We start from the raw sequence: 22973 nt of genomic DNA on the forward strand, positions 1-22973 counted from the left end.
ACAACACTGCTCTTGATCAGAGGTTCTTTACCAATTGCTGCTTCGTTCCATCTCTGATCTGAGGCCTCATCTTTATGTCTGTCTTCGAGTGATGTGGTGGTTTGAGAATGAGGGTTGCCTGTCATGAAAATCTTAATAATAAATTTTTGGGTTCAATTTTTTGAAATGGAAAATATAATTACAAAAGTGAGGCTTTGATTGTAAGAAGAAAAAATGTTTGAACGTTGCCACAGCTGCACTTCATCGTGGCTGATACTTGCCATGATGATCTTTGTGATGATTCATGTGGTTCTTGTTTCCGCAGCGTCGTTGGGGAATATTAAAATTGATGATCGGAGAGAGTTGAATGAACGACCTACCATGGTCCGTTCTAGTCATCATCATTATGACTATTCAACAATTAAAAGAAATGATCCATATAAATTTTCAGGCGCTATTCCTACTTCTCAATATATTGTTATGAGTAGATCGGATACTCCAACAGGAATGAGTGGAATTTTACAATTAAAGAATGGTACAGGAGGTCCCTATGGAAATGATATCTCACAATTATTGTTTACTGTCACATACATGACTGATGCTATCGTTCATATTAAAATTACGGACAAGGATCAAAAGAGATGGCAGGCAGATAAATATGTATTGAATGAAAACTTGACAAACTTGAAAAAATCAGCTGCTGGGAATATTTATCAGGTGACCATCGCCAAAGTTGGTGAGCCATTCTATTTTACCATACGTCGAAATGTGGGGCAATCGGCACCAATTTTTGACACCGCCAATAGACCTTTCATTTTCAGCGATCAGTACATTAGTATTGGGACAGAACTTGCGCCAGATTATTACGGTGGCGAACCTAATATTTATGGATTGGGAGAACGCATTGATTGTTTCCGTTTGAACATCACTGACAACGAATTTATTATTTGGAATAACGAGTAAGTATTTGAAAGAGCAGTAGTAATAGTAGGATGAATTGACAATCACATGTTGTTAAAATATTAATTTTTACAATAATTATGGTGAAATTCACATTTAACTATTTTAAATTTTAACTTAGCAATGGAAATGCAGAGAAAATGAATTTATATGGAAGTCATCCATTCTATCTCTATGCCACTCCAAATTCTGAAGCTCATGGAGTCTTTCTTTTAAACTCAAATGCCATGAGCATTAGAACAGAATATCAAAATTCCGCCAAATATTTGCAATATCAAACGATTGGAGGAGTTTTAGATTTCTACTTTTTCCTTGGTCCAAGTGCTGAGAGCGTTATTCAACAATACCACAGCATTATTGGTAAGCCACATTTTCCACCCATGTGGGCCTTTGGGTTCCACCAATGCAGGTATGTTTTACTGAAGGTCTTTTAATAATATTCCTTTTGGATGAATATTTTATGTTGACATCAAACCAATTATTACACGATTGATATGCGATTTATGTGATCTGTGTTGAATCTGTTACCTGCGAATTCACTACATTCCAGATGGGGATATCATACATTGGATGATGTGAAAGCCGTTGTTCAGGGCTACGACAACAATCAATTGCCGCTAGATGCCATGTGGACTGACATTGATTACATGTATCAATATTGGGATTTCACATTCGATCCAACACGTTTTCCAATTAATGACGTTCGAAACTTTGTCACCAATGATTTGAAACAAAAAGGAAGAAAATATGTAGTCATTGTAGATCCTGGTATTCCAATCGTGGATTTAACAAAGAACAGTTATGAACCTTTTGAGTTGGGTCTTTCTCTTGATATTTTCATTAAGCAAGGATCCTCGAATGGTTATGTCAATCATACGGTATGGCCAGGTAATTGCTATTTCCCTGATTTTTCAAATCCTTTATGTAAGGACCACTATTGGAAACCACTCGTTCATGGATTTTTAGCTCTTTCAGGAGTTGGAGGACTTTGGATTGACATGTAAGTATCAGTAGTGACAAATCCTTCATCGATCGTTGTTAAAACTCTTATCATGTCTCTTACCAATGCAAATGATGATTTTTTTATGAAACACACACTTCAACAGGAACGAACCAGCAACCTTAGACTTTTATATTCCAAACCAAAATAGTCTCAATTTTCCACCGTTTGTTCCCGGAGCAAGCAATGAACCACTCTTCCACAAAACAATTGATTTGGATTCGAGAATGAGTGCCACCACGCACTACAATGCTCACAATTTATATGGATTTTTGGAGGCCAAAGCAACAGCTGAAGCCCTAAAAACCTATTATAACAAGAGACCTTTTGTGTTAACAAGAAGTAGCTTTGCTGGAAGTGGTCATTATGTATCTCATTGGACTGGTGACAATGATAGTACATTTGAAAGTATGAGAACTTCGATTGCTTCCATTCTTTTGAACGGAATGTTTGGTTTTGCACATGTCGGTTCTGATATTGGAGGATTCAATGGCGAAACAACCAAAGAGCTCTTAATTCGATGGATGCAATTAGGATCACTCTATCCATTCAGTCGTAATCACAATGCTATTGGTATGCGATCACAAGAACCTTTTGCATTTGATCAACAAACAACAGATATTTCACGAAAATACTTATTGAACAGATACTCTTTACTTCCTTACATTTACACGACCCACGCATTGGTTCACATGAATGGTGGTGCTGCAGCGAAACCACTCTTCTTTGCATTCCCTTATGATAAGCAAGTGTATGGCATTAGCGAACAGTTCTTGTTTGGTGACGCATTACTTGTGTCACCTGTCTTGTATTATCAACAGACAGTGGTTCATGCTTATTTCCCATCTTCATCTGTTTGGTATGATTATTATTGTGGCCAACAAGTGCATCCTGGAAAGGATGGCTATGCTGACGTCAATGCCCCATTGGATACAATGCCAATTCATATTCGAGGAGGTTACATTATTCCAAAACAAACTCCAGGTTTAAACACGGTACAACAACAGTTTAATCCTTATAGTTTAGTAATTGCTTTGGACTCGAATCAAAACGCTCAAGGTCATCTCTTCTTGGACGATGGAGAATCAATTGATTCAATTTCGGGTGGAAAATATACAATGATATCATTTAACTCTACACGCGTCTCATCGTCACAATACGTGATTCAAGCAATGCCAATTGTGAATGGTTATTCTGAATCGGGCAAGCTTTCATTAACTTCTATTACTACCATTGGTATTCAGGGACGTAATATTTGTTTCGTGAATGTGAATGGCCAACCATGGGCGGGGTTCGGATATCAGCCAAATATTGGCCTTCTTCTCATTCAAAACTTGTCCTTGAGCTTGTCTTCATCATGGAAGATTACTTTCCAAACTTGTTGATGAGATTTGCATAAGTGTTAAACCTTTATTTATTTAACGTTTAATTTGAACGTTTTTGTGACACCATAATAAATAGAACCTAGCGAAAATTAGTTTGCATTAAGGGGAAGTTATGGCAACTCTTCTCAATACATCAAAATTTAAAACACCAAGACCACTAATTGGATCAAACCCTTTGACAGCAGAAAAGCCAGGACAAGGGCTATATGCATTATTGCCCTGAGTGATGTCAAAGAGCGCTCCTGGCACATTAATGACTTCCTTGTAGAGCCAAGGATTTAAGAATCCAAGAGGTGCTTTACCCACTATGGTTTTGTAACCATGCAAAATTGAGGATTAAAACAATCTCGAATACCATTCAATCGATCAATATAACTTACGTTTGAAACGAAGGTCATTCAATAATGAAAAAATTCCTGCTGTACATGGTGTGCTACAACTCGTTCCAGAAACATTTTTCAATGCACCAGACAAGACTATTTGATAGTTCACTCCCACTGCACTAATATCAGGATAAGCTAATGCCAAGTGAAACGTTGAATTTCCTTTTGGAAAAAAAAACATGCATTCCAAACACGTACCTCGTCCTTTGTCATTGAAATAGCTCTTTGGTGGAACATTGGGTTGCCTTAAATATGAGCTAACAACATCCTTTTGGTAATCAGGCATTTCGTAAGCTTCAGCAAAACCTCCTCCACTCCAATGGACTGTTGCATGAAAATGTGAATTGTTGAACCCCAAGATGCATGTTTGTTTCACTTACCACTCACTTCCTGCAGGATATCATCTGGTTCTGTTGCACCAACGCTAGTTGCAAAAGGAGAAGATGTTGGCCACTCTGCTTGAAACCTCGATCCATCAGAGCTACATCTTGCTCCAAAATCGCCGCTAGCGACAAGAATGGATCTTCCAGTAGAACCAATCTTCATAAATTCAATGTCAATAGCATGTTGATACGATTTGGAGACGTATTTCTCGACTTGACCATACGAAATGGAATGAACCCAAGCTGCATTGTCTCCTTCTGATTGAATTTGATGAACCCAGTCAATAAAGGGCTCATCATCATCGTCACTGTATTTAATAGAATTAATGGTGGTGTTCACTAAATAACCCACAGCCATAATCTATGTGACAAAGTGTCACCACATGCCCAAACAAAATAAATAATATGACAATATATATAAGTGACATGATCATTGAAGGACTTACATATTGAATATCCAACGTGGCTTCAAAACCTGGTTCCTTTGGGTCGTTAGGTCCAATAATGGTTGGTGACATTCGAGGCAATTGAAATAATTGTTGAAATTTCTGTAAATCTTGTGGCAACACATATTGTTCCAAAAAGGAAGCCACTGCTTGTTTGTTTTTAGGGCTTGAAGCAATTGGGAGTGTGATGTTATAGCGTTTCCAAATCGATTGAGGATTCGTAATGTAGGGTGATGAAGCGAATCTATTCTTCTTCATGAATCCTTTAGGATGGACGATCGGATAGTGATGAATGCCAATAATTTCAAAGAGAATGTTTCTCAATGATTTAGGGATGGAATAACCTGTGGTCGATCGATAAATAACTCTTTGAGTTGTTTCATGAATGAAAGGCTTCATCGTGGCTTTAAAACAAGCATTCACCACTCGGATCGGCAACTGTACATGAATGAAATTCTCATGAGGCGAAATTCGTTGAATCCTAGCATAAGGCAGCATATTTCTAATATATTCCATCACCAGTTGAACATGAGAAGGGAGAGGTTTTGTTTGTTGTTCCATTTCCTTCATGGAATAGTAATGTCGGAATTGAGGAGAGGAAGGATCACTGACTCGATGGAACCTGTTGCGTAGCCATTCTTCATGGTTTGGCTTTAATGAAAAGATGATGTTCGTTCGTTTGGAATTTATGAATTCGTTGTTGGGAAATTGGCCAAGAGAGCCTTGGGCTTGCTGTTGAGAGAGTTCTAGTGTGGAGGATGGAGAGAAACTTTCGGGAAGGAGTTTCCAATCGGGAGGAAGGATCTCGTGGTGATCTTTCGAGTCCTGAACCATGGAGAATTCAACTTGAGAGCACTTGAGAAGGACGGGTTCGGCATTACTGCTGTGGATTATTAATGTGCAACAACCGTTCAACACCACAGCCAGAACCATCAAGAGCACCCAAGGCAGTGATGGAAAAGACATTTTTCTTTGTGAACTCTTCCAAAAAGGACAATATAAAATTCATGTTATTTTGTTAGAATGCTTCTGAAATCAAATCTGGTCCGAAATTGGTCTATGAGAAAATTCAATGAAAAATTGCTTGTACTAATACACACATATAATTTTGGAGATAATTTATTTCTTTCTGAAAACTGGGAGTGGAATCTTTACGTCCTCAACTTCATAATCCTTACCAACAATGGTGTTATTCACCTCTGAACCAATGATAGCATTGAAAGGACACATCACATCTCCGTTCTCGGCAGTCCATGCATGAACATCAGGATTGTTTGCTTCTTTTGATGATTGGCTACGTAACCAGAAAGCTCTGTCAAATGATTTGAGTAACATATAGTCGTACTTTCCTGCAGCATCGAAATAGAGTGGCTTGTACTTTTGAATAGTGGCTACAAATTCATCCAACATTTTGTGTGTCTTGAAGGTGACAGACTTTCCACTGGCAAACTTTTTCAATTCCTCGCTGCAATCGCTATTCAGGATCACGTCCTTAATGGTTGGTTCTAGGTGATATCTCATGTCACAGACACCATCATTTTTCAGACGATCCATATAAACACGCATTGGTCCCTTAATGTTGTTTTCAAATTCTTGTCTGAGACCAAGATATTCTAAAACGGCAGTTGCAAAGTGCTGGCAGTTACAGGACTTGTTGTCATAGGTCTTGTGAGCGTTCCAGTGAGCACAAATTGAAGCAGTTTTATCAATGGCCTTTGCAACATTTTCCAATCCCACAATTTTAGTAACGTCAACTGCGAAAACAGCCTTAGAACTAGATTTGCTTCTTACAACAGCAATTGAAGAATCTCCCCACTAGTGTTGTTATTAGGAAGTGCATGAGTGTTTAAAAAATATTAAACATGTTAAATGGTGATTGATATTCAATGGTCATACCAGATGAATAAAATATCGCCAGTATTTTAACAATTACTTACCTCAACGTACCATGGTCCAATAATTAAAGCAGTGTGAAACTGTTTTGGAATACAAAGAAACACATGTCACAAAAACTGAAAAATTCTGGTCTCAACTTACCATTCCATATTCCATTTGTTGAATAGTTGAGTTCTTGAACATGGAACCAAATCTTCTAATGAATCTGTGAGCCGCACCATCGCCCATTTCTGTCACCACCATCTTGACTTTCATAAATGATTCATTCTTCTTTTTGTTTTCATAAATTGGTAAACGTTGTGGGTTGAGATACTTGTAACGGAATCTCTCAGGGAAAACCAGGTTTTGGCAAATTGTATTGATAATATTTGCGTCATATTGTGCACGTAGATTGTCCAATTTTTGAAGACAAAAATCAAAGTCTGTTCTCATAATAACACATCAAGTGAAATATTCCAAATCAGGAAAATAAATTTATCAGTGACATGTGAATTTTGAAAAAACACTTACTTTGTCTTTGGTTGAAAGAGAAATCGTCAAGGTTCCACATTGGTGCTTCTGGCACTTGATTGAAAGATTGAACTGAAGTAGAACTACTCTTACTTGCAGTTGGAAGATAAGATCCAGAAGATGTTGGTAAAGACGAAGTAGGACGGTTCTCCAAATCACGGGCCAATTCCTTGTCATCCTCCTCTTCTTCTTCAGTCTTCTTATTTGGGTTGTTCATAATTTCTTTATATTTACCGGCATAGTCAGAGGAATAGTCGTCCTTTTCATCATCGTCACCATAGGATGGAGGTGGATTGGTTGTTGTGGTGATGTTATTTGTTGCTGTTGTGGTTGGAGTAACAGGTTGAGATTGTTGAGGACTTGACAGTCTTTGTGGAGTGGTTGTGGTATTCGAAGTAGTAGCACTTGTCGGTAATTGTACAATGGAAGCACCTGAAGTGTCAGGTAAGAGCCCTGTCTGCATTTGCTTCTTCTTCAACTCTTCAATTTTGTTAAAGATTGAAAGAGCACTTCCTTTAGCAATACCAGCTTCGGTAAGGTCTTCAACCTTGAAGTTAATGATGGAACCACCATCAAATTGTTGTTTTACAAGAGCTGTGGTGTATAAAAAACAATGACCAGTGAATGATGTGTTAAGTCATTGTTGACGCAACAACAACATTTGAAATTTTTATCCATGTATCACGACAGCAATGAATTATAGATGTCCATGTCATGGAGTGTATGTTTCAAACGAGAGATCAATGTTGTTATCCGACAACACACACATGTAATTACACGTCATTGTTGTGGTGATCATCATCAACCGTTCCATAATTATTGAACTCAAAATCATCAAATAATACCTACGTGCAATAACTGACTTTTTATCATAGGCTTGATCTGTGAGCCATTGTTTAAAATTCTCACTGGTCCAGTTATTGATGGGAATTTCCTCCAAATTGACCTTGGTCGTGGTCTTGCTCTTGAATAAATTCTTCATGATGATGATTGGGCTTCTAATAAAAATTACAGAGAGGACTACTACTACTACTACGAGGAGGACGAGAACGAATGAACGACCGAACGGAACAAGTATTGATGATGAGAACGGAGCACACACTTGGCGAGAGAGAGAACAAACAATCGATCGATCAAAATTTTTTTTTCTCTTTTCTTGTGTCATTTGGTTCCACAAGGAAATATAAGGAACGAACGGCTGACGACGAAACTTGTTGTTGTTGACATTCACATGTTCTTTCAACGACCAATAACCGACGATGATGGAGTTGAAACTCGAGAGATTGGAAGAGCAACCATAGGATGGTTGTTGTTGTTCAGAGTTATTCCGAGGAAGATTTAGGTTCGATGTTTGTCCAAGTTTGTCCAAGAGGACCATTTCATACCAACAATAACAATTATTATAATTTTGAACGAATAAAATGAATGTCCAACTTATACATGTCATCCAGAGCCAATCTTTTATCCAACTGAAGATCTTTTCGAGATGTCGAAATAGAATCTTTGTTGGTTGCAAAGAATATTCTTCTTCCACGGTTGTTGTTGTTGTTCAGAGTTATTCCTGTTTGTTGAATTCAATTTTAAATCTCCACAACAGAGATTAACCAAGTTTCACAAGGTAATTTGCCCGCATACTGCAAACAAATCTCTTTCTGCTCAAAAATCGGCACATGATAAATGGAGAGAAGAAATGGAAAATGAAATTCTAGAGGCTCCGTCTTCCGTCAATATAGCCAATTTGTCGAAAATACAATCTAGCCCACCCAACATATACAACTCCCCAATGTTGTCGCAGCCAGAGATCTCTAATATTACTACAACCTCTGGAGTCTCAGTTTTTAATACCTCAGCCATGACCGATGACCATTCTACTAAATTGAAGCGACATCATAAGCTCTTCAGAGTGGTAGTCTTTACTACCAACTCTGTCGAAGAAGTCCTTGCAACCGTCGCAATGAATGCCGATACGTTGTACGATAGTAGAGTTGTCAATGAATTAGATTGTATTATCCTTTTCTTCAAGTCGCGCAAATTGGCAAACCAAGCAATATCTGCTGGTGCTAAGTCCAAGCTCACTATGATACCTCAAACCGTCAAAACATCATTCCGTTATAAGGTCGACAAGGATTTAGACAAGACTAATATGCATTCTATTATCTCAACCCTTGGTTCTTCTATCAACAATATCAATTTTAGCAAGATGGAAGATCAGGAATTTTGGGCTATTGGTACTAATATTGAGTTACCTGCCAATCATTTGAAGAAATTTAAGCTTTCCAAAATGAGAACAGATATCTCTCGCTTCCGTATTGCCTTTAATGGTAAAGAAAAAGATCTTCCTAAACTCAAGGGTGCCATTAGTTCCCAATGGAAAGTCAAGAATGAGAGTATCGAGTTGGCTAAGAAGATGGCTGTTGTTGGTATTAAAAAAGATCAAATTACCAATAACATTACCAAGTTCGTCCAAGTTGGTAATTATAGTTTCAGAAACCTCTCATTCTCTACTACAGAGTTGCCAATTCTATCAGTCACAGAATGGAAGCTGTTGAAAAACAAATGTCTGAAATGTCATCAGCTCTCCAAAAATTGACAAAGGAAATGGCTGTCTGGTCTGGTAAAAAGGTCACGGAAGGCTTTAATAAGATCAACAAAGCTGTTGAAGAAATTAATCAAAAAATCAACGCTCTCTTAGGTACTACTATTCGCAACAAGGGTAAAAGTGGGCATAAGAAGGGCCAACATTCCCTTTAATGGCCCCTCATTCTAAAAGAAACTCCTTCAATTTAGGTACTGCTAATTTTGGAGGAGTTGGCTGGGTAAAACAATCTCAATTACTTACCTTAGCCCGCAAATATGAACTGGATGTCCTTAATATCCAGGAAACTCATTTAAAATCCAGTACGAAAGACTATTGGAATATATGGTATTTCAGATCCTTCTTTCGTGGCTACTTAGTTTACAATTCCAACGCCACTGAAGGTGATAATGGAGCAGGAATTGCTACTATTATCAGACCGTCACCTTTTATTAAGGTACTCCAATTCGTCGAACATATTCAAGGCAGATTATCAAAAGTCACTTTGGAACATAAATACCCTAGGTGTGGCCTGCATTTTCAATTGGTATGGCCCGGCTAACAAAAACAAACTCGAATTCATGAATAAGGCTCTCAATATTATCAACATTTCTGCTCAAACAGCGGTCTTTCATGGTGAACGTATTGTCATATTGGGAGATTTGAATGCCAATACTAAAACATTCAGTAAGGTATCTTATGCCGCCCATGAACGACTATTAATTGACCAATGTGACAAATTGAAACTCTTTGATGTTGTTCCCATTTCAAACACACCTTCGTTTGCTCAACGCAACAAATACTCTCATGGTTTTTCTCGCCAGGACCATATTATTACTTCCCACAATGATTATTCTGGTGTAGAAGATGTTCCTACTGCTTATTCTCACAAACTTTTATAAATCTCCTTCCCCAGTAATCCCATTTTAGACTTCCCAGAACAGTTCAACAAATATATTATCCATCCTAAAATTTTACAATCCAAGATGAAGGAAATTAATAACGATTTTGCTAAGGAAAACCCTGACACTCTTTTAGAAGCCCAAAATACCCTTGCTAAAATTGTGAAGAAATATGGTTCTCTTAGCACAAACAAGCCCTCATTGATCACTGATAATCGTAATGTCAGACAATTTCAGACTTTTATTTTCGATTTGAAACAATATCTCTATAAGCGTAAACATGTTTCTACTATCACCAGCCAATTTTTGAACAATAATTTTAGCCTCAACAATGTCAAGGCTAAATTAGAGGAAGCTAAAACCTCACTCAACAAGCTTATTGGATCTTTATTGGCTGACCGTAAACGGGTCTTTGTGAATAGAATTAACAATCTTAATTCTAAACAACCGTATTCCTATGCCTTCAGAAAAGAACTAGTCAGTTCTTCTATATTCAATGTAGTCCAAAGTAACCATAACTCGACAATTGTAGATCATTTTTCAGCCATGTTTAATATAGAACAAGAAGTGGCTAAAACTCTCCCGGAAATCAATAAAAACAATACTGTAGCCCAATGGAAATTCCATCATATCACTGCCAAAGAGTTGGATAAAGTTATTTCTAAGACAAAAAATTCTATGGCTGGCTATGATAACATTTCGGGCCATTGTTGAAAATTCTAGACAACAATTCGCTCCAAATACTTGCAAAATATATCAATCACACAATTGACAGTGAAATGGTTCCTGAAGAATTGGGTATCGGTATTCTACTCCCATTACCCAAAATCAATATGCCTACAAAATTATCAGACTTTAGACCTATAGTTGTATTGTCCGTGATCTATCGTCTATTTTCTTCTATTATCAACAAACAATTCATGAATGTCCTTGAAGAGGCTAATTTAATCCACACTGCGCAACGAGGATTCATGAAAAAAGGTTCAACATTAGAACACCTTATCAGTCTTCGGACTGCCTTAGCATACAAATATCAGCACAAACAAGAAGTATTTGCTATGGCTCTGGATATCAAAAATGCTTATGGATCAGTAATCCATAAAAGATTTATCAGCATTCTCAAGAAACATGGTTTCCATAGCTCTGTCATTAATCTCTTGACATCCATGATCTCCAATAGCGTTATGAAAGTACTAGTCAACGGATTTCTATCCTCCCCTTTCGATGCGAATGTTGGAGTTCCGCAAGGCGATCCTTCAAGCCCGGCATGGTTTAATCTTTATATTAACTCCTCAACTAACATACAAGAAAAGCTTAAAGGAGTTCAAATATTTAATATTACCATCCTTTTATTATTATATGCCGATGATATTATATTGATAGCTAATACTAAGATCGAAATGAATTCCTCTCTAAAAAGCCTCGGTTGTGAATTAAAGAAAATAGGACTCGCTTTAGCTTCCAAGAAATGCAAGCTCTTAGCTATTACAGCCAAAGCCAAACTATCTAAGGCCCTAGTCACTATTGGACAGGATATAATTGCCACATCTTCTTCTATTGAATATCTTGGGGGTATATGTACCTTTAAGAATTATTTTTCTTGGTCCTCTGATAATCCAATCAACAAAATCTCGAATCAACTGGCATCAACTAAAACTTCTAATCTATATCTCAACAGCATCACCACTACATTAATGTCCAAAATCATATCTTTGCCTAGATATGCCTGTAGTTTCAATGGAATCAATAAGAATTCTCTAGACAAAGCAGATATTATGGTTGCTAATTTTGTCAGAAAGGCTATTGGATTAGATTACATTATCAAAATCAGTCATTTTTAATTGCAAACAAATTGGGGGCCTTGGTATTACTCGCCCCTCTACTTTATTCTCCATTGAACCTATTTGCACAGCAGTTAGATTATTCAACTCCTCCTCCACCATCACCAAAAATATTGCTTTGGCTGCTTGGAATGATCTTACCTTTAACGAACCATTTTGGAACCACGTGAAATATATCGCGGCTCAAAATAATTGGTCTCTCCAATACATTGATGAACGGTATTCATTTGTCAATGAATACGAAACCCCTGTCGACCCTAGAACTGAATTACTAAACAACGATAGATCAACCATGTGCATCTCAGGCCTTGGAGTCTTAGACCATAATAGAACCTGGCATCCATGTACCATCTCCTTTTGGAGCAATTATTCACTCAAACCCTTCCAACAACGACTATTATTTGCTCACCTACACAAAGCAGAAATCCTTAGAAATTTCGGAAAAGATTACCCTAATTGCCATATTTGCAATACCAAAGCCAACTGGGAACATGTATTCACCTCATGCACCATGTGTGGTCCGGAAATCAAATCATTATACACAAAATGGGACAACAGTTCCCTCAAATTCAATGCCCCTCTTATCAGACTTCCCTCAAACCATTCTCTCTCTTGTATTCCAATGGATTGGAATGGTAGTATCAAAGACGAACCTCTTCAACAATTAGACTTATCTCCCCCAGCTTTGACTGATTGGCTAAATGAAATATATCTCTCATTCGCTGCCTATGTTGGCAGTTGTTACAAAAACGCCACTTGGAACAGTTCAACTGTACTCAAGAAGGCTAGAGGATATATAATTAAACCCAAAACTGCAAAATTTGCAACTGCTTGGGAAACATTTAGCAGTCAGCTTGGCGAACTCAACTCCAACAACATCTACACCTCACACCTACACACCCATTAGACACACTATCGTCGGACAATTGAGTACCTATAATTTGTTTATTTTTCAATAAACCCATTCCTGTATTTTTTGATTCATCACTTGAAAATCCAAGTAAATAACCATATTCTTCAACGAGTTTCATCATGATGTCAAGGCGATCTAAATGTTTAAATTCTGAGAATACTAATTTGGCAACTGTCAACATAAAGTCATGAAATGAAAGTAAATCCTTTGGTACATCGAAAAGCCTTCTATTTTGCTTGATAGCAGCCAAAACAATTTCCCTGTCTTGATTATACAGTTCATCTGAGAGAGCCAATCCATTCTGTTGAACAACCCTTAAAGCAAAATTTTTATCTTTTTTAAGTGCTGATGAAGCGTACATCCAAACATTTGGTACATGTTTTACAGCTTCCAATAACAGTTCGACATTGAGAATGTTGTCACTTGCAAATCGCTTGGATCATTTATAATACAAAATATCGATCTTGTTGTAATTGTGATGTCGTGTGTACCAATCCATAACCATACTTTTTAATGTGATCCAAAACAAACACCTTGTCATTCATGATTTCACATAAATTTTTGCCAAAATAAATTCAATGAACAGCTCACAGCCGAAAAGGACATATTTTATATTGTGTTTGTTCCTGCAAGACAGAATACTGACAGAACAACGAAATTTCCAACCATCAAGACCAACAACCCAAAAAATTAAACTAATATAGAAGCATTTCTGTTTTGGATTTGTTTGGAGTAGTTATCTTAGTCCTTTAAGGAGAACTAATCGAATGTTTTGAAAATACAACACACATTTTCACACTCAAATAATAGAAGATTGTCTAAGATATTTGTATTCCATCAAACAAATGAATGGTTGAACAAGGTTATGCCTAGGCTGGAACAAAAATTTTTCTTTCTCTTAACTATATTGCCTTTCTAATATCAGATATGGGTGATCCTTTCTCTTAAATATGCCATTCATCATGAAACAGACCATTCCATTCATTCAATGTCCTTCTGACAGGATACTGACAGAACAGTTTCATTGTTGTTGGGAATAAAAATCCCAACTAAAAAAATGGCCAAAGTGGTAAAGGGAATGGCCGATTTTCTGCCATCATCCTTTTCGACGAATTGCTACCGTAAAATTGTTCGGGTTGGAGAACATGTTTGCAAGACTTTTGATTATCAATTTATGCAAACTCCAATCGTGGAAGAGAGAAAACTTTTTGAGAGAACGCTCGGAACTGATACAGATATCATTTCAAAGGAAATGTTTTTATTGGCGGCAAGGGATCCATCGGAAGGAAATAAATTATGTCTGAGACCTGAAAATACAGCCTCCGTAATGAGGAGTATTATTGAGAATAGCCTGTCGTATAAACAACGTATTTATTATTATGGACCAATGTTTAGATATGAAAGACCCCAGAAAGGTAGACAACGACAATTTCATCAATTTGGAGTAGAATGTTTAGGATCAGATCATTACCAATCGGACTTGGAGTCATTGGAATTAGCTTTTCAATTTTTGAGTGGAGTTTTGGATGGCAGAACTGACTTGTTCACACTAGAAATTAATAGTATTGGAACTTTAGAGGAGAGAGAGGCTTACCAAATCGAATTATTGAAATTTATTCGTAATAATTTGGATTTATTCTTTAGAGAGGTCGAAAAATCGTCGTCAAAGCATCCTTCTTCGCAAGAAGAGAGCACCAAAAAAGTTTTTGCGTTCTCCCAAGACACGAGGGATCGTATTGATATGGCCATAAAAGAAAATAATCCAAGAAGAGTGTGGAGAATTCTGGATTCAAAACAAGATGAGGCTCTCATTGAGGATGCCATTAAAAATCATGGAATGCCTCAATTACAACAGTTTCAAAGTGAACAAAACAGAGTAAGATTTGAAAATGTTCTGAAAGGCCTCTCGTGGTTAAATATACCTTATGAGATCAACCCTTCATTGATAAGAGGACTTGATTATTATACCCACACGACTTTCGAATTTAAGAGTACAAATATTGGAGCCAAATCAACAATTTTAGCTGGAGGGAGATACGACACTCTTGCAAAACAATTGGGTTCTCCAAACACCATCCCAGCAGTAGGGTAAGTACAGTGTTCATCATGTTATTGTTCATGAAATTACCTATGCAACCTGAATTCCATTAATACACAAAATGGTTTGACAATTAAACATAGATGGGCAAGCGGTATTGAAAGGCTTACCATTCTCATGGAAGAAATTGAAAAAAACAAAACTCAACCAACCTCTCAATTCCTTCCAAAAGTTTTCATTGCTGTCATTCGTGGAATGGAAAGCACCACTGGAGTTACGGAAGACGATTTGGCACGATTCGCATTGAATATTTCAAAACAACTTCGTTCTCAGGGTTTTACTGTGAACTATTTGGAGAAGAGCAACTTATCCAAACAATTGAAACATGCTCAATCAAACAAGTGCCTGTTAAGCTGCATCATTGGAGATGAGGAGTTTGTGAAACAGCAGGTTCTATTGAAAAATCTGGAAACTGGAGCACAACAACACGTCTCTCTAGAACACCTTGGCAATGAGATAAGCACAATTTTTTCGAAGACTTTCTGAAAACATGTTCCATTTTGGAGAAATTTAATATGGTGATACAAAACATTTAATCTCTTCTCACCACTACAATGCATTTTTGGATATTCTAAAATACACAATTCAATCACGATTCCAGTTCAAGAGGAATTCTTTTTTGAATTGACCCTGCTAGGGACATGTGACATGGTGATGATGTTTGAGTCAATGCTGACCTGGCGAGTTGATTTCCCTCAACTTTTGAACCAAGTGATCAGAAATGAATTCACTCAAGATCTCCACATTTTTCACATTGTAGTCAATGAGGTCATTCAATGGAGATTGTTTAGAGGTTCTTCCTTCTAAGGCCAATCTCACCAATTGTAGCTGAGCATCCTGATTATTCCATCTCTCACTTAAGAAGTATGAAATTGGCATCTTGACACCCACTACCTCCTTATGAACCTTAACAATCAATTCCAAACTCTTCACGTTCTGAATTTTCAACTTGTCATAATCCAATCTTCGAATGATATCTTTCCATTTAAGTTTCAATTTTCTCTCCTTCAATACTTCAGCAAAACTCGACAAATTCCATGTGGTAGGAGCTGGCATGTCCTCCAAAGATGAACATGTCATTTCATCGGTAGCCACATCCTCTCCATTGTTAGAACTCTTTGCACTACTTTCTGATGATGAGCTAGTTGCCATTGTTGCTTTCATCTTGGCGATCCCATTCTCTAATTGTTCCAACAGATCAAGAGAGGGAGCATTTAGGCCTGTTTTGAACATGGCCATCATGCCCAGCAACTGTGCCATTTGATGATCAGAGATGGCTCCGTGCTTTTGTAGCAAAACTCTCACGGCATGGCTATTGCACGTTGAGTAATAGCCAAACTGTTTGAACAATTGGCTCAACGCTGCGGCATTCGTTGTGGGAGGTTGCTGAGGAGGAGGTTGTTGTCGTTTGGCTTGATTGGAGGTTGCAGTGCTCATCGCTGTGGTGGTCGTCTTTCCCGAGGAGGAGGAGGATGCTGTTTGATTCTTCATTTCAATGAATTTAATATCGATATAATATTGATTGGAAAGTGTGTTTGGAGAGAAAGAGCAATCAGATCACGATCAGATGGGATGGATTTCAAATTCCAAAAGAATTAAACTGATTAGTGTGAAAAGGGAAGGTTTGAAAAGCAAGGATTGAAGGTGTCGTACGAGCTCAGTACAGAGTTCCTCCCGAGTTGTGCGACAAGAGCAAAAGTGTTTTCAAAGACCAACACACATAATCAATTTTTTTCAAAATTGTTCATTTTGTTTTGCCATTTTACAATATCTCTCCATAAAAGCAATCATTGTCTATTCGGGACCGGTGTTGAAAAAATTTTAAACTTTTGAACAGCAATGTACAGGTGGTTAAAAAATCAAATCAGTGAGGGATATTCCACTGGGAAAGAAATTGCTTTGATGGTATGAATTTTCCGTCTTAGAGATCAAAATGCAAGATGATGATGATAAAGAATTTGATTATTAATAACATTCTTTTCTTGAGACAATTTCGTCTGATATCATTAATGCAAACCCTTGAATGTCTTCACATATATAGTTGCGTCTGATATAATTAACTTTACCTCCAGCAGGTGTTATAAACCCATCAACAAAGATTCAAAAATTTATTTAGACACTTCCAGGACAGCACGGAAAACTGCGTTCGTTAAGGATTACCATTATTTTTTCAACGCACTAAAGACATCAATTCTTCCTGAAACTTGATTAATAATTAACTGTCACTTGGTTTTGAGTAAAAATAGAAACACGTAAATTGAAGTCATTGGATTGGGAGTTCTTAGAGACGTTGTTTAATGTATGTTGTCATTTATTGATGACTCTTTTTCACTATCGGTTGCTTAGGTTGACTAATCTTCTCGGGTTGTGTTGGCAGGGGTTATATTCAATCTAAGGAAACTCGAGAAGTTCGGTTCGAAAATTTTTTGATTCAAGTTTGAGAAAGAGTTTGAATTCTTTTGATTGTATAGTATAATATGAACATAAGTAATGTGCAGGGGTTCTAGCTCACATGGTAGAGCGCTTCTTTAGCATGGAAGAGGTACCGGGATCGATACCCGGGAACTCCAAAAATTTTCTTCCATTTTCTAATTTTTTTTTTAAAATAGTTAGAATTTTTTGAAAAACAGTGACTCATTCTATAGAGAAAGCACAAAATTTGAAGTTCACACTGAAACGAAATACCACGATTTATTGAGGAATTTGTGGAATGAACATCTTCTTTATAATCTCTGAGGTACCTTCTTCTTATTCTGAATGATGATACGAATGAGTTGATGACGACTCTAAATCTGCTAAAATGGTTTTCACCGCTTGAATCACATCATTCTCTGGAATGATCAAATCCGAAGTGTGACTACCTTCACCACAAACAAGTGTATACTTGAGTTTCATATTCCTAGAAAAGCACATGTAATCTTGAGGAAGTTTGCCCCACCTTTGATATGTTATCATCATGATTAGATCACGATGGAATTACCAATTCACAGTTCCACCATTTCATGACAATTGAATCAACATGTTCACACACGACACATTCAAAGCTCTATTCACACACACACTTACCCTAATTCAATAATTCCTGTACCAGGTCTTGAAAATATAATGTTTGATAAGGATGCTCCATGAGGAGAGATTATAATATCACTTTCATAAAATACTTTTGCTACTTGTTGTAGATAAAGAGAAGGTTCGAATGGATGAATGACAAATTCTCGTACGTGGTGTTGAGGAAAGGTCTTTTTCAATCGTTGTAAAATCTTTCCATGATTTTTCACATTTCTATCATAGGCCTTTCGATCAATGAGTGTAATAATTTTGTGGTTGGATGTGGATCGTTTGAGGGCGTGTGGAAATAGTCTTGCCATTCCTTCTGTGATTTTCTTATTTAAATTGAGATATTCCAAAATGTTCATGTGTGGAAAGTTTTCATCATCTGCATGATAAAGATAAAGTTTGTTTGCTCTTATTACTGTATCAAGTTCAGTAGTCACAAGTGTTCTGTTTCCATCAATGACTCCTAATTCTTTCATCATGAGATAATAATTCACAGAAACTGGGTTTTTAGGCCAAATTAATGGAACATCTTTTGGCAATTCATTATACATTCGAACTAATCTTGGAAGAATTTCAACAGGCATGTGTCCAATTGCATTCAGGAAGACACTATAGCCAGGATTTGCAATTTTGTCAAAATGTCGAACTCGAAATGACTTTTTAATGGTTGGTTTCCAACCATTTTCAAGTTGAGATTGAATAATAATTCCTTCATCATTAAATGTTGCCCATGAAACGTCCGTGTGAAAACTCGATTCATCTACCCATGCACAATCAAGTTCTAAAATCCATGCTTTTTGATCGGCTATGGAATAAAAGTGTTGTTGTTATCGTGGTGGTTGTTGTTGTGTGATTCTCAAAGACAAATTTCCATACCTCGTGCACAATATGTTCCTGTTCGAAATCTTCGTTGATCAGATTCTCGACATTTATTAGTCAAATCTCGTAAATATTTAAATCTTAATTCATCCAGTCTGTTTTGAGGTTCTTTACATATTTCCTCTTCTGAATTTTGTGATAATTTGTATGGAATTAATTCATGATAATATTCTTGTTCTTTTTCACTCAATTGCAATTCTTTAATCACTCGAACAAATTTCGGGGAAACTGTGGAGAATACTTTTTTACCTCTTCCATCATATTTGGTCTGAGGGAGTGTTGACCAAATGGTTGAAAAGAATTTCTCTGGAAAGGTTTCTTGATTGTCAAGAGGACACGAAAGAGAGGATGATGCAATTTTGGGAGGATCAATGATGAATATTTTGGAAAGCTCCGGATCATTGTAAAAACTATTGGATCGCTTTAGAGAGAGGATAATCACACTAAATGTCATTATGGTGGCAACTATCAACCCAGCGATGAAGAATGGAGGTGTCCTGATGGCTTTTGACAACCAACCGAAACGAATCATTTTTTATTCGAAATTCGGTTCAAAATTCCGGGGGATCGAGAGCGTAGCTACCAGCAACGAAATCAAAGATTCTCCTTCCATATTGGGCCTAACTTAAAAAGTGCAATTAGCAAAAAAATGCAGTTCCACAACGGACCCAGTGCTGTAAAGCATCGAAATAAGAGGCAACATCAACAATCCTCATTCACAGTTCATCCAACTTCGACTTTTCAAACACCTCAAACTCCATCATCACAGGAATTAAAATTTAATTGCAATGGCTTCCCATCCGATAAATATTCAGAGCTGCTTTTTGGTGATTGTATATTCAATGCAAACTATAAGCCGATTGCAATTAAAACAGGGACAAAATTGAAATCTGTTGAATGCAATCAACTCGGCACAAAAGCAACCGGGATTTGCAATAATTGCCAATCTACAATGAACCACCTTGATCAAATTATTTCAAAGAAAGATGTTATTTTCCAACAAATTGCTGATGGAGTTCGTCCCGCACCTAAAAGTTTACTTGCGTATCCTTTACTCATGTATGAAATAATTAGCAAGTTAGTGGTTCATTCAAAAGAGTTAACTGAGACCGAATCTGAATTAGTGTCATTATTTCGACAAGCCCAAGAACATTATGATTCAACCTGGAATTTTGAGTCAGTGAATGTTGAGTATGTGATGGAATCACCACAAAAGAAAGTTAAATTAGATCTCAGAACAGAACCTACTTGTAAACCTCGTTTGCCAGAAATGAAAAAACCTTTTGAGGATACATTTTTCATGCAATTTATATTCGACCAATTACGAAATTATAGTAGAGATCCGCGTCATCACCAGTATTCTGATATTGCAAAACGTTTTTGGATTCTTGTTAAATATTATGCAGGAAAGCAATTTTTTGTCAGAATGGCCGGAGCACGAAATCAACATCAACCATGTAATTAGTTCAACCATTTACATTACAATCTCATAATTCCTGAATTAGCTACAGTCAAAAATTGGATTCCAAAAGGTAGTCGTGGTATCATTCCGTATTTCAAAGAAACTCTTGAAGATATTGTTTCAAAAGCTGTTGTGAAGCATCTGCAACTTCGTCAAACCACCCTGCAATAAACATTTTTTTGGTTTGCTACTTTTATAGTTAGGCCCAAAATGGAAGGCAAAAGTCTGATTGCCTACGCTCTCGATCCCCCTCCCCGCAAAATTCTTCTTTGATTCTATTTCCAACAAGATATACACTGTAAATCATCATTGCATTCATTTGAAGCAACACACTGATTAAGAATGATCATTTCTATACATGGTTGTCTCTGATATTTATTGATCATCTTTTCCTACAACATCATATGATGTTGAATTACAGCTACTCAAAAGAAGATTCACTTTCTGACGAGTCGACAAGTTCGTCTAACATGTCGATATCATCATCAAATGATCTTCGTTCTTGCACAAAAAATCCTTCCAAATTCACTAAATTTTCACGAATCAACTTTTCACCTTCCACTCCAATACAATTTCCAGAAATTTCCAATCTCCTCAAATTCAAATAAGGACTCGTTGCAATGGCATTTGCTCCATAAAATCCAACATGATTATGAGATAATAATAATTCTTTCAAATGACTCAAAATGGGACTATTTGCCAATGAGATGGCACATGGAGTTCCAAGTTCATTAAAACTGACATCTAGAAATGTTAATTGTTTCATATTCTCACTTTGAGATAACATTTCAATTCCATCATTTCCAATCATACATCCCTTCACATTCAGCCATGTCAAATTTTTCATGCGTTCACACAATAACTTGATACCTTCTTGTAGAATAAAGTTCTCTGCCAAATTCAATATTCGAACATGTTGTGACAAGTGTACGCTGTTTGCAATGGCAGAAACTCCTTGGGTGAGAATGTAATTTTTCTCCAAAAAGAGAGCTGTCAAATGTTTCAATTGTGAAGTGTTATTGTTAGCCAAATAAGAGATACCAGTATTCTCAATGCCATTATCACCCAAATCCAACCATGTTAAATATTTCATCTTGTCACTTTCAGAAATATATTTTACTCCTTCATCCTGAATATTGTTTCGTTTCAACTTTAAGGTTTGTAAATTCTGAAAGGATCCTTCTGAGATGAATTGAGCGCCTTCTGGTACTACAAAATTATCACTCATGTCCAAACTCATTAAATTTTTCAGAATTGGACTAGAAGCAATGAATTTCACTTGATTGAAATGGATTCGATTTCCACTCAAATTTAAATCTTTCAAATTTGAAAAAATTTGACATTGTGACAAGCATTGAATATCACTTTCACTTCCCACAGAATTATAACTCAAATCAAGAGACGTTAAGTTTTTCAACACACTGCTGTTACTGTCACACAAAGCTGTCAATCCAATACTTTCTATATTATTTTGTCCTAAATGCAGTGTTTGTAATAATTTTAAATTCTCACTACTTGCAATTGCTAAGACTCCACTGTATCCAAAATGGTTTTCATTTAAAACAAGGCCTTTCAATTTCTTGGAATTTTCACTATTTACAATCAAACGAATTCCTTCATTTCCCAACTCATTATTTTGCAAATTCAAAAAGGTCAAATTTCTCATAAAGGGACTCGAAGCAATAGAAACTGCACCTTCATAAGCCACTCGACATCCCTTCAAATTTAATTCCGTCAATCGAATGACATTTCTACATTTCGAAAAATGTGTCAATAACTCTGTCGAATCGAAATAAAACTTCTTTTTGGTGGCACTAATTGATCGTCCTTCCTTGAAATGATCACTCAAATCCAACGCATAGGGAATTTCAAGAGATTTCAAATACCATCTCTTGCTCACTCGCGCACACACTGAAAATATAAATTTCCAATCGAGAAATTGATAAATTTGAAAAATCATATCATCAGCAAATTCCGAGGCCGAGTGAGAATTTGAATTCAAAAGATCATTTTGATGAATAAATAAATTGGAAGGATCATGATGTGTGGATGATCCTTGTTGTTGGTGTCGTGGTGAATAATGATTCATTGTTCGAGTGGACCTATTCATGATCCTATTCGACAACATTTCGTTGAAAAAGGTGGACCACTTTTTGAACATTTTTTTTTGTAAAGAAATTGTAATCACTCTTAAACAAGGCTCGAACTTCCACCAATTTGGAGTTTCTTCTCTGGTTTGTCTTGAACAATTCATGATTGCATTATCACCCATGAAATTCCTTTCACAGGTTTCAACGTTCGTTT

At 36.7% G+C, this 22973-nt stretch overlaps 11 protein-coding genes across 11 annotated transcripts; 6 read left to right on the top strand and 5 right to left on the bottom strand.

Moving 5' to 3' along the window:
- Positions 1 to 213: 213 nt before the first annotated feature.
- On the top strand, positions 214 to 3324 carry FDP41_013097 (uncharacterized protein; the record flags this gene model as incomplete). The annotated part of the gene is made up of 4 exons (XM_044703689.1): positions 214 to 938; positions 1061 to 1348; positions 1490 to 1939; positions 2046 to 3324. The coding sequence occupies 4 exons, from the start codon at positions 214 to 216 to the stop codon at positions 3322 to 3324; spliced, it is 2742 nt and encodes a 913-aa protein (XP_044565327.1).
- Positions 3325 to 3423: 99 nt separating this feature from the next.
- FDP41_013098 (uncharacterized protein) lies at positions 3424 to 5370 on the bottom strand (the record flags this gene model as incomplete). Its single annotated transcript, XM_044703690.1, has 5 exons — positions 3424 to 3629; positions 3705 to 3842; positions 3906 to 4031; positions 4088 to 4451; positions 4537 to 5370. 5 exons carry the CDS (start codon positions 5368 to 5370, stop codon positions 3424 to 3426), a joined length of 1668 nt encoding a protein of 555 aa, XP_044565328.1.
- Positions 5371 to 5655: 285 nt separating this feature from the next.
- Positions 5656 to 7924, bottom strand: FDP41_013099 (uncharacterized protein; the record flags this gene model as incomplete). Its single annotated transcript, XM_044703691.1, has 5 exons — positions 5656 to 6351; positions 6474 to 6512; positions 6574 to 6854; positions 6943 to 7536; positions 7792 to 7924. 5 exons carry the CDS (start codon positions 7922 to 7924, stop codon positions 5656 to 5658), a joined length of 1743 nt encoding a protein of 580 aa, XP_044565329.1.
- An 801-nt stretch (positions 7925 to 8725) lies between these two features.
- On the top strand, positions 8726 to 10419 carry FDP41_013100 (uncharacterized protein; the record flags this gene model as incomplete). Its single annotated transcript, XM_044703694.1, has 2 exons — positions 8726 to 9413; positions 10043 to 10419. The coding sequence occupies 2 exons, from the start codon at positions 8726 to 8728 to the stop codon at positions 10417 to 10419; spliced, it is 1065 nt and encodes a 354-aa protein (XP_044565330.1).
- An 84-nt stretch (positions 10420 to 10503) lies between these two features.
- Positions 10504 to 11133, top strand: FDP41_013101 (uncharacterized protein; the record flags this gene model as incomplete). The annotated part of the gene is made up of 1 exon (XM_044703695.1): positions 10504 to 11133. The coding sequence occupies one exon, from the start codon at positions 10504 to 10506 to the stop codon at positions 11131 to 11133; it is 630 nt and encodes a 209-aa protein (XP_044565331.1).
- A 119-nt stretch (positions 11134 to 11252) lies between these two features.
- On the top strand, positions 11253 to 12260 carry FDP41_013102 (uncharacterized protein; the record flags this gene model as incomplete). Its single annotated transcript, XM_044703696.1, has 1 exon — positions 11253 to 12260. One exon carries the CDS (start codon positions 11253 to 11255, stop codon positions 12258 to 12260), a length of 1008 nt encoding a protein of 335 aa, XP_044565332.1.
- Positions 12261 to 14230: 1970 nt separating this feature from the next.
- On the top strand, positions 14231 to 15757 carry FDP41_013103 (uncharacterized protein; the record flags this gene model as incomplete). The annotated part of the gene is made up of 2 exons (XM_044703697.1): positions 14231 to 15261; positions 15355 to 15757. 2 exons carry the CDS (start codon positions 14231 to 14233, stop codon positions 15755 to 15757), a joined length of 1434 nt encoding a protein of 477 aa, XP_044565333.1.
- A 180-nt stretch (positions 15758 to 15937) lies between these two features.
- Positions 15938 to 16762, bottom strand: FDP41_013104 (uncharacterized protein; the record flags this gene model as incomplete). The annotated part of the gene is made up of 1 exon (XM_044703698.1): positions 15938 to 16762. One exon carries the CDS (start codon positions 16760 to 16762, stop codon positions 15938 to 15940), a length of 825 nt encoding a protein of 274 aa, XP_044565334.1.
- Positions 16763 to 18019: 1257 nt separating this feature from the next.
- Positions 18020 to 19739, bottom strand: FDP41_013105 (uncharacterized protein; the record flags this gene model as incomplete). The annotated part of the gene is made up of 3 exons (XM_044703699.1): positions 18020 to 18209; positions 18338 to 19133; positions 19205 to 19739. The coding sequence occupies 3 exons, from the start codon at positions 19737 to 19739 to the stop codon at positions 18020 to 18022; spliced, it is 1521 nt and encodes a 506-aa protein (XP_044565335.1).
- A 117-nt stretch (positions 19740 to 19856) lies between these two features.
- On the top strand, positions 19857 to 20672 carry FDP41_013106 (uncharacterized protein; the record flags this gene model as incomplete). Its single annotated transcript, XM_044703700.1, has 1 exon — positions 19857 to 20672. The coding sequence occupies one exon, from the start codon at positions 19857 to 19859 to the stop codon at positions 20670 to 20672; it is 816 nt and encodes a 271-aa protein (XP_044565336.1).
- A 418-nt stretch (positions 20673 to 21090) lies between these two features.
- Positions 21091 to 22830, bottom strand: FDP41_013107 (uncharacterized protein; the record flags this gene model as incomplete). Its single annotated transcript, XM_044703701.1, has 1 exon — positions 21091 to 22830. The coding sequence occupies one exon, from the start codon at positions 22828 to 22830 to the stop codon at positions 21091 to 21093; it is 1740 nt and encodes a 579-aa protein (XP_044565337.1).
- Between the last annotated feature and the right edge of the window lie 143 nt (positions 22831 to 22973).

Source organism: Naegleria fowleri (assembly GCF_008403515.1).
Source record: "Naegleria fowleri strain ATCC 30894 chromosome Unknown tig17, whole genome shotgun sequence".
Lineage (NCBI taxonomy): Eukaryota > Heterolobosea > Eutetramitea > Acrasida > Naegleriidae > Naegleria > Naegleria fowleri.